The sequence below is a fragment of the Schistocerca piceifrons genome, chromosome 1, assembly GCF_021461385.2.
Source record: "Schistocerca piceifrons isolate TAMUIC-IGC-003096 chromosome 1, iqSchPice1.1, whole genome shotgun sequence".
NCBI lineage: Eukaryota > Metazoa > Arthropoda > Insecta > Orthoptera > Acrididae > Schistocerca > Schistocerca piceifrons.
Genome location: NC_060138.1, coordinates 386,166,914 through 386,177,538, shown reverse-complemented (window position 1 = coordinate 386,177,538; position 10,625 = coordinate 386,166,914). Strand labels below are relative to the sequence as shown.

Sequence of the window (10,625 nt, the reverse complement as noted above, 5' to 3'; positions counted from 1 at the left end):
CCTGGAGGTATGGTTCTTTTTAATATTATGGAAGACGAATGTCGAGTTGTAAGTAACAATAAAAAGGTTCCAGCAATACCCAGTTAATACCTACATGACACCAACTTTTAAATCATATTCTTAAAAGAAAAATTCCTGATTGCACTATATTTTTTTATTTGCCTGAGTGTTAGGGGAGGGAGCGTGGCTCCTCCTTGCTCCCAGTCATGGGTGCCCTTGTTTGTAGGTGAACAGTTCTCCCTGTGATCTTTAAACCAGCATTCCTTAGAGCTTTCCTTTTTGCAAGTCTGAAGTATCATAATAATTACAAGATAAGAAACAATCATAACATAACTAACAGCAATGTGACTGTGCCATTTGCTAAAAACACATCACTAATACTAGATTTTTTAAAACCTGTAAAGTAACATATTTAAACACTGACAGTATTTCAGGTAAGACAAATTGTATGTAATTATTTATGCTTACACACAGTACGAAAGCAGATGCATATAAGACTTTTCTACTCATGTATCCATTGAGAAATGTTCCTTACCTTGAATCTTCTGTCAACTGCACGAAATATTACAGCCAAACATGACAAATGTAGTGTCCATTACGTCAAAACTCTAAAGGTAATGTAGTTATGTCAGTTTATCCCTATTTCTTATGACTGTTTAATCAGTAGACAAAGGTGGTTTACATATCCTTTAGAATCGTAATATGATGGCTGCTACAAAGTGCTACCTTCAGTGACATCAATAATACTGTATACAGTATCGCCAGTCTAGTAATGCATGCCTTATGTTAAATACACTAAAAGTTTAGAAACATGATATTTCTGGTGACAACAACTAAATAAATATGATGTAACATGCATAAAAATTATCAGTGTGCTCTACTGTTGTTGCCAATTTAACTGAATGGGAAAGCTTTTCCAGGAACAGCTAACCAGGGAATAAAATCGCATCACATAATACACACTCCAAGTTATACTTCGGTTAGCCTATTCCTCAGTTAGGTATTCCTGGATTTATCCTGAGATTTACAGCTGGCCCTTAGCCTACTTAAGTCAGCTGTAGATGTGCTGTCTTGTTCTGCCAAGAGTGAATAGACCTTTGATCATAGATATTGGTACCTTCAGTCGAAGGAAACCATGTTCCAACTAAAACAGAGATTCAGTTCAATCTCTTTAGTCACCTATTAACAATACACATGTATGTATGTAGTCAGTTCATAGCCAAGACTGGTTACAATTCAATTTCTTTTATGTAAGTTGTTTACAAACTTACACGAAAATACTTATTCATGTTCAGATATTATTCTTAGCTATAAAAGCTGTATGTTATTATAATTTGTTTTAGCTCCACTTTGAATTTATGAAATTCTCTTATTTTCTTTTTGTAGCAGGCAATGCACTAAAAAGTATTTTGGGTCAATAATGTATACTTTCTTGTATAGGAATTTTTTGGGTGTGCTCTATGAAAATCATCTTTGTTTCTTGTTTTACACTTATGAACCTCATTGTTCAGTGTTGAAAATTCCTGTTGAGTCTTCAGAAAACTCACCTTCATAAATGTGTAAAGTAGGAAGTGGCATTATTTTAAATTCTTTAAACATGTCCTTGCATGGCTCTCTGTGCGGAACTCCTTTTATTATTCTAATAGCTCTTTTTGAAGACTGAAAGTTTGTTTTTCATACCTGTATTTCCCAATAACATCACAGCATATCTCAGTAAGCTATTCAGGTAAGTGTAATAGGCACACAACAATGATTGAATGCTGCAAAAATCCTGAAGCATTCTTAGCACATAACAGCATTTAATTAATTTTTTATTCAAAACTTCTACATCCATCTCCCATCTCAAGTGTTCGTCCACACACACACACACACACACACACACACACACACAGAGAGAGAGAGAGAGAGAGAGAGAGAGAGAGAGAGAGAGAGAGAGAGAGAGAGAGAAATTATGTGTATGGAGTTTGCACTATAGTGTAATTCCCTAAATCAGCTCTCATGGTGCTTCCAACTTTATTTCTAATGTCAATTAAATTCACTCATACTATTATTTCCTTAATTACGACCAAAGTGTAACCCCTAACCTGTTGTCCTGCCTCATTTATTGCCTTAGAGAGAAAGATAATTCTCAGGGCGCCCTTTTATAAAAATGCTTGTTCCATCAGCAAACATTCTTGTGTCTGCACCCCTCAAATCATTTTCAAATACCAGAAACAACAGAGTGCATCACTTGGAAGACCAGGGCACTCCACAGCTTTTTTTAAAAAAATCTGATAGGTATTCCTTGCCTTTGTGACTTATTTGTACTCTCTGTTCTCTATCAGTGAGATAAGACTTGAACCATTTGAAAGCCAGTCCCTGGAATCATAACAACATAGTTCCAGAAGCTGTAAGTCATGACTGATTAGATCAAATGCTTTGGATAAATCTAAGAATATCCTGCAGCTTATTTATTCATATCCAAGATATTAGAATCATATTTGTGTATTGAAAGACTGCTGTTTCTGTTGATTTGTTCTTCTTCCTACACCCATTTCGAAGATTAATCAATATTTCATTTATATTCAGGAAATCAGTTTGCCTTTCATATTTTACTCTTTCACTTACCTTAGAAAAACCTGCAGTAGTGACTATGGTTTATAATTATTTATGTCAGACGTATTATCCTTTTTGTAGAGTGAATTTATTATGGATAACTTTAGTTTTAATGGAAACATCCCTGTCTTGAAAGAAGTGTTAATAATGTGAGTCAGCTGAGAATCTTTACTGGTGGAACTATGTTTGATTGCCTTTGCCTGAATTTCTATCAGTACCACTAGACATTCTATTTTTTTTATTTTATAAACAGCATCTTGCACCTCTGAATCTGTTACTGGATACAGAAACTTCATCTTTTCACAAGTTTGTACATTTAAGTTCTTATTGTTTTTAACTTCACATATTTTAATTAGGTTTTGTGCTGTGTTTATATTATGTTCATTGAATATACTGGCAATCTGTTGAGCTTCTTCTGTCGATTTACCCTCACTTTCATTTTGAAGTTATGTTGTTATCATTAACAAATCTTCTCTGTACATATTTTTCAGTGACTGTACATTTATTATTGTGCCCATTACTTATTATCGTTTTTAAAGTCATATTCTCAGAAGATCCAGCAAGCTGTTACTTCAATATCAAAGATCATTGTTTACCAGTCAGTAAGCCCGAAGGATGTTTATTGACTTTTAAATTAGCTCCACAATTCTAACACCTTTTATGTTTACTATAGAGTATAACTATCTACAGAGAGAACATTCAGATGCACAGAATGAGAAGTCTGTCCACAGTATCTACTGCAGTTCAAGTCACATGATGTTGAGATGTGCATTTCAGCCCGCATAGCATTTAGTGTATTTTGAGTGTTACTACTTCGCCACTGCAGATAGATCATCTTCAGAAGTACTGTGAAACTTTGTATATTCGTTTTATAGTCATCTGAACAACTTAATTCAATGAACTGAAGTTATCTAATCTCTGTTCTAATTAATTATGTTACAATAATGCAGAGGAGCTAGAATGTCACAAAAAACAGTGGATTTGGAACTATGAAATTGTTACAGTAAATATGGTAAGAGATTTACACCACCTGCTTGTCCATTACTATTTGCAAGTTTTCTTTACTTTTCTACTTTTATATACAAGTAAAATATCATTAATATTTTTTCGACATCTCATCAGAAAAGTAAAACCATACACTAGGCACAAAAAAATCAAAAAAATACAAGATCTATGATCGAATTTTGGAGTAATAAAAATGTGACAGGCAAGAATATTCTTTTTTTAGATTTTCTATTACACTGATTCGTATTATGAATCTGTTCTATGTTGCAATGACACTTTATAGGAAATTGTCTCATGCAGAAATACAGATATACACAAGAATTTGAGAACCTGCATAAAATGGACGAAATTAATCAGATCATCACATCAGTTTTATCCATATATTAACACAGCTCCAATACATATACACTGACTGGCAGTTTACTCAAACATACTTGCAAATTTATCTGGCTCTTGTCTGATAAATACATGGCCATAAGATCGCAGAAATTTTCTCTACAATGAAATAATTTATAATATTATCTCTCAATATTTTTCAACGTATAAAGTGCATTATATCAATATGACATTTACAGTTATACAGTTTTGTTGGACATACCTGTGAAACCCTGATCCTTGTGGCGGAACCGTTTTATAGTATTTTGTGAGATTAAGTACTTATAAATGATATTTCAAGTAGATCAAAAAATATATAAAAAAAGTTTCCTATTGTCAGCATAACAATTTGTTTGATCTCAAAAATGATTATCCCAACTAATATTTGTCATTCTGCTAAAGAAATCTCCACTTTACATTGTGTAGAAATGTTGTCTGTAAAGTCGTGTGAATGGCACTAAATTGCAACTCATTTATCAGATTTTACACAACTGTTACTTAAGATGGAAGCACTTTTCTCTAGCAAAAGGATCATTTAGTCACAAAAAACTACCTGTGCACAACACTGATGTATGTCTCCTATTAAAATATTTCATGTAAATCGTCTGAAATAATTGAGCTTCATACATCAGCAAATAAGAAATTGATATTACATAACGTGCTGTGAGCACTATTTTTAAAGATTCAATCTGAGTCGAATTCTGTGTTTTAAAGTACATTTGGGACCACTGGTGCACATTTATTTCCATTCATTTATATTTAACATTTATGTTTGTAAAAATTCTCGATTCAAAACTGCCACAGAGATATTTTTGTAAAGATGGCGGCAGACAGACGATAGTAAATTTGTCTATTGTTATCTCGATTCCTTTTATATCAAGTTAATATATTCAGATAAAAGTCTTTAAGCCTTTTGTTCTCTATTCTTTAGCATTTAAAATTATTCTCAATGAAAAATGTTTCATATTTTTTATACCAGCTACTAGTAAACTCCGCTATAAGTTACTAGTGCTAATGGCTGCACTCCTAATTGTGGAGCTGAAAATTAACACTTAAGACATAAATTACATTGGATTACAATTGAAATAAATACAAATCCATGTCTAGACAATAGCGACTTTATTTTTCAAATAATAATTAACAATATAGTTAAAGGTTTTCTCTTTACAGACCTCACACGTCATAAGTCCAAACAGTTCATCAGTTAGCACAGGAAGAACAACTGAACCACTATTATCACAGATAACAAAAAAAGATTATAACTGTCATTGTCTATGAATGTAGTTCTCTGATAATAGTTTTAATTTACACAGAAATTAAATTATTACAGAAATAATGAAATAATTATCGTCATTTTTACACGATACAGTCTCTTTTATACGCAGTATCGCTAATATTTGTTTGAAGTTTGTACGCTTAGTTCATTTTAACATCTTGGGGCTCGAACATAGTGTTGCGAATATTACATCCTTCTCACAACAATGAAGGAAAAGACAGATTGTTACTTACCATGAAGAAGACGCTTCAAGCTGCAGACAGGCACAATTAAAATACACTTACATAAAACTTTCAGCCACAACTTTCGCCAGCAAAAGAGAAGCACACACTATTCAATCACACATGCAAGCACACCTCAAGCACACATGACGACCAACTCCAACAGCTCTGTCCAGTACCTATCTGCAATTTAATGTGCCTTATTTATGGTAAGAAGCAATCTGTCTTTTCCTACATTGTTTGATTTTGTCCTCCTTACACATAATTCTCTTTACATCTGTAGCATTATCAATAATACTTTACAGCTGTTATTAAAACTCAAACTTGCAGAAATGTTTATAAAACAAAGAGAATAAGTATAACATTCAAGTTTCGCTATTCCCGCAAATTGTAGACAAGCAGCGGTGTTCCAAAACCAGTGACTCACCCAGTTTGATACTGAGAACATCACTACATTTACAAGTGACACATCTTCCGAACGACGAAACCCGAATTTCGAAAATAGTTTTTCGCTGTCGTGTTTATATGTTATGGTCTGAAGTGGATTCACTAGCCCAGTTATATATGGCTCCTGCAAAACAGCCATTACAGTTTGTGATTTATTCAGCACAATCAGTATTTCTCTTCAATTAGACGAGGCATAAACAGCTTCAGTCTAATATTTCTACTTATTGTTCACTGTGCGAAAAGACACTCCGTCCAATAAGCTGAGAATGTTTAAAAACAAGACGAGACCTGACGCCTCAAGCATAATTCAAAACCAGCTGCATTTACAAGGAAACGAAAATGCGGAACTGGAAAACGGCAGTTAGAAGCTGACTTGCAGACTCGATTTTGAAGTGTTTACATGACCACCCGCAAGCGGTATTGGAAAATCGGTTTACGAAATCCGGTTTTGGGAGCCCCATAAAGACAGTGTGCAACTATAATCCATTCATCACAAGAATAAACCTAATGTAAACAAACACAAACGCGATGATTTGACAGAAGACGTAGCACACGTACTCGGGTGTCGTTATGCTCTTGGAAGTAGGTCCTATATGTATTACATATCTTAGTACTAAGTTACGTTAAATGAAACTTTAAGATATTCAAATGTATTAACAGCCTTGAACGCTTTTCTTAATCACGCTTTAGCTACGTAGTTTTCATTTCAAAAATCGTGTGCAGTCGCAGCCTCTGCAGCGTTGTGCTCTGATTGTTGCTCTGTTAACGCGCAGTACGAAAATGGCTGAGGTTGCTTTCTGTTCCATGGTGAAACACGCGTGTGGAACATGGTTAAAAAGTGCTGAGAAATAGGCCACTCTTAATGTTTTTTCATAAATTTACGGAGATAATCGGCTTTGAAGTTTTACCAACATTGTATATAATACAGTTGATACAAAAAGACCAAACTGAACATGTAGTGGAGTCGGTAGCGTAATGGAATGTGAACCAATTGCAGTTGTTCGTGCATTGATTCAACTCTTCACAGTATCATTTTACTCTTCACAGTATCATTTTTTTTTTTTTCGTTCAATGTGAAATACCTACATCTCGTAATTATAAAACTCATCATCATTTTTTACGAATACTGCACGTATTCTTGTTTCTAATTACATATTGGACGCGAAATTCGTGTTTTCCTTTCAATTACAAATTCTTAATTACCGATGTTTTGTGAAAGACTGCACATAAAAGTTGTTTAAATTAAGAAAACGTAACAATTTAATTTTTAAGGCAAAAATGAAGAACCAAATTCTCTTTATTTGGACTATGTCCATCATTTTATACCACAGAGGTAGAGGAGTATCGTAGAAACATGAAAAACATCATTTTCACAGCATCGGGCACATCATACAAATGCTGCATTTTTACATTTGCTACTGTACCATTACAACATGAACGCAACAGAACTGATCTGGCGCCAACTTCGGGATTTGACCAGAGAAGTAACATGACTGCAAAGCTGCCCGATGTACTGGAACAAACGCACACAGCTTTTTCACACATCACTGCCGAACGCTGTCGGGATATAGAACGGATCGTCATAAAAGAAGAAGAGAAAATGCTGCGCCTGGTTGGCTTCGTGGATTCTGTTGTTGATAGTCTCGTTGTCAACATAGCCGGTGGCACTTCCAGAACTGAAGTGTATTTCTCTGATTCAGATAAGTAAGGAGACGACTCACTGTAAATAGTACCTTCAGTGGCTTCAATATTTAACTGTACGGTGAAATCCTTCACTACTCTCTTACGTTACATACAGCTTATGCATAAAAATTACCCTGTGGTTAAGTCAGGAATTTCATCATTCTTGGTTTTAATTACATTAGTGCGTCGGCTAAAAACGATAACGTGTTGTGGTTTTCTTCTAGTAGTCCAAGGAGCGTTTGTGGGAGATTTGCAGTGTACTATTTCATTCCGCTTAAAAATTAAATGACATTCGAAGCTGTATTGCTCCTCTGCTCGTCTCTTTTTACGTGTGAACTGCAGCTGGTCACGTCACTGCAGACTAACTGAACCAGCTGACCGTCCAGTGCTTTCCAAGTTAAATGCGCCGGTAAAGCTGTTGTCCCGTATTATCGCTGAGTCGATGTGCGCGTAACGCACAGCACAGAACGTACCCTTATTATCGTACTTGACAGTACTCGAGACAGCCTGGATGCAGTCCCACGTGAAACGGAAATCCAATGAGGTTCCAGCAAACGCGGAAGAATACATAGTGCAATGTTTCCATCTGGTTTATTCTTATGATGAATGGACTATAGATCACAGTGTAACATAATATAGCTGTGCTATAGATTGTGCTCACTCCATAGATATACATACTTCATGTTGTTTGCATTCGCAATATCGATATTTCGTAAATGTCGTCCTCAGATGTAACTGCTGAGTGCTGACCGGTTTGTGAATTGGAAAGAAAGCAGCGGTGTAGGATGATTGAATGAGCGGTTAATTGTGATCTTTCCTTTTTCAAAGTAAAACACAACTTAAATATGCACCAGTTGTGGATGCAAGCAAAATCTTAGTTATGTTTTGCTACAGGACTCCAGATTCATTTATATATTAGTCTACACAGTCTGCGCGTAGACTGCACTATGCAGTTCAAGTGGCTTAGACGTTTTGTGCGTAGACGGACCCGTCCAATACCTGCGCAAACAGCTACAGATTGGAAGAAGAGATTATCCATTGTGTACATGTTAATAGCTTGGAATGCCTTCGGATTTGTTTGTTATATGATGTACACTGGTCGCACGGACTGGGCAAAGTATTATGGTTACAAAACATCGGATGATCCTACGCCAGGTATGCTGGCAGTGTATTATAGACGCAGTTGTGTTCATTAAACAGTGCGCAGTTTATCGTTATTTGTCCGTTGTTCTAGGTGTTTACTGGGCCCGAACATTAAGCAAGGGAGAAACAAAGATCGTCAGGCTCTCTGGCTTTCATAAAACAGGTGAAGAAACATTCAAGAGGGAGGCAGAAACCACCGAAGATGCCCCATCACCTTGATTACTGTTGACTATGTGCATCAGCCTTCAGCGAGTTAAAATATTAGTATTGTATAGGTATCATTGCGCAGGGAAAGTTGATTGAAATAAAGTTTGTAGTTAACGGCAGTCGCATATGTTTGTCATATAGGTCATTCAGTACTGTTGTCATGAGGAGCACCAGAATTGTGGAAGACAATTCGCCGCTCCTGCCGTGAGAGACAGGTGATGTTAATCCACAGTTGCCCAGTTTATTACCATGGTTTCAGTTCTATATTTTGGCGAGCTCCGCAAACCAAACATGTAACGGGTGTTGCATTCAGAAGTTACAAGATAACATGTACAGCATATTTTTGTAATTGGTAATAAAATATAGCTATTTTGTCATGCCAAGTTACTAATTTCGTTTTTCATGTAACACACTGCAATTTTTTGTATGATGGGGAAATATTGGGTGGAAATACTTCAGAGTACACAAATTTGGTTTATATAGGTAACTGACTGCCTTATGAATGGTGTCATGAGCTAATGTTTTGCTGACTTTCCCACAAAAAGTGAAACAGAAGTGTCGGAAATGCAAGTTATTGTCACTGTTCAATATCAGTAATGCAATATTCCAAGAGTTATGTCAGGAGATGGAGTGCCACTGAGCCAAAGGGAGTGCCATAAAATTATACATGAATTTATTTAAATATTGCGTGATTTCAGCTTTGAGAAGCTGACTCAATTGCTGCATTCAAAATATTGTGATTAGAACTTTTTTGTGAGTGAGGGAAGTGAATAGCCTGTGACATGAGATCATGCGTAAGTGATGCATTTTTTCTACGAGGAAAGATTACAAAGCAACAAGCAGTTTGCAAGATGAAGACAGGATTAGTCATTTGCAAGGAACTTTAGACTTTTGAAGATTTATTTCCTGTGAGTTATGGTCTTATTAGGAGCTAACTTGCTTAGTGTGTCTTAAAGACTATTAATCATTAAGATGCAAAATCAGGAGTCATGGAACACTTCTTAAACATTCAGTTCATAGGAAATAATAGAGAATTAAAAATACAAAACCGTTACAGACACAGTCAAAATGTACGAAAACAAAACTACTGTCTGTAGAATCTCAGTTCCGAAAAGCAACCTGCAATAATTTTCATCAAAAGATAGTCTCATAAATAACATTTAGTTTGAAATCATGAAGTAAAAGCAAATGGAAATATATACTGATTAACTGTGCATATGGTGGCCTTATTTTGAAATAAAAATATAGAATGGACACATGTTGATAGTTATAAGTTGTATTAGTGGTGGCATAGTGGAAAATTCGTATAAGTTGTTACACAGGGTGACTCAGAACTGGTATTCTGTTTTGAACAGGTCTTTGATTGTTGTTAGGTAAATAAATAAATGAGTGAATCATGCTTGGATATGCAAATGATTAGCGTTTCAGCTCAACCACATAAAGAAGCTAGAAGTACTGCCATCTACAGCCTCTATATAGGGAATGATCTCTCATTCAGAAATTTAAATTTGGTTGTGTGTGAGAAGAGTGTGTTGTTTCTCATTTAAGGAGAAACACCTTCCAGCACTTACTGGCATTCGGTAGCAGTAGAATTGTGACCTATTGAGACTCTGGTTTTATTATTCCACGATCTTGCTTGCATTAGTCAGAATCCTGCCAATTTTGTGTGAATA

General features: G+C 35.4%; 1 protein-coding gene across 1 annotated transcript; it reads left to right on the top strand.

Moving 5' to 3' along the window:
• The first annotated feature begins 8,264 nt into the window (after window positions 1-8,264).
• On the top strand, window positions 8,265-9,339 carry LOC124791155. Its single transcript, XM_047257838.1, has 2 exons — window positions 8,265-8,757; window positions 8,837-9,339. The coding sequence occupies exons 1-2, from the start codon at window positions 8,550-8,552 to the stop codon at window positions 8,962-8,964; spliced, it is 336 nt and encodes a 111-aa protein (XP_047113794.1). The 5' UTR covers window positions 8,265-8,549; the 3' UTR covers window positions 8,965-9,339.
• Window positions 9,340-10,625: the final 1,286 nt, after the last annotated feature.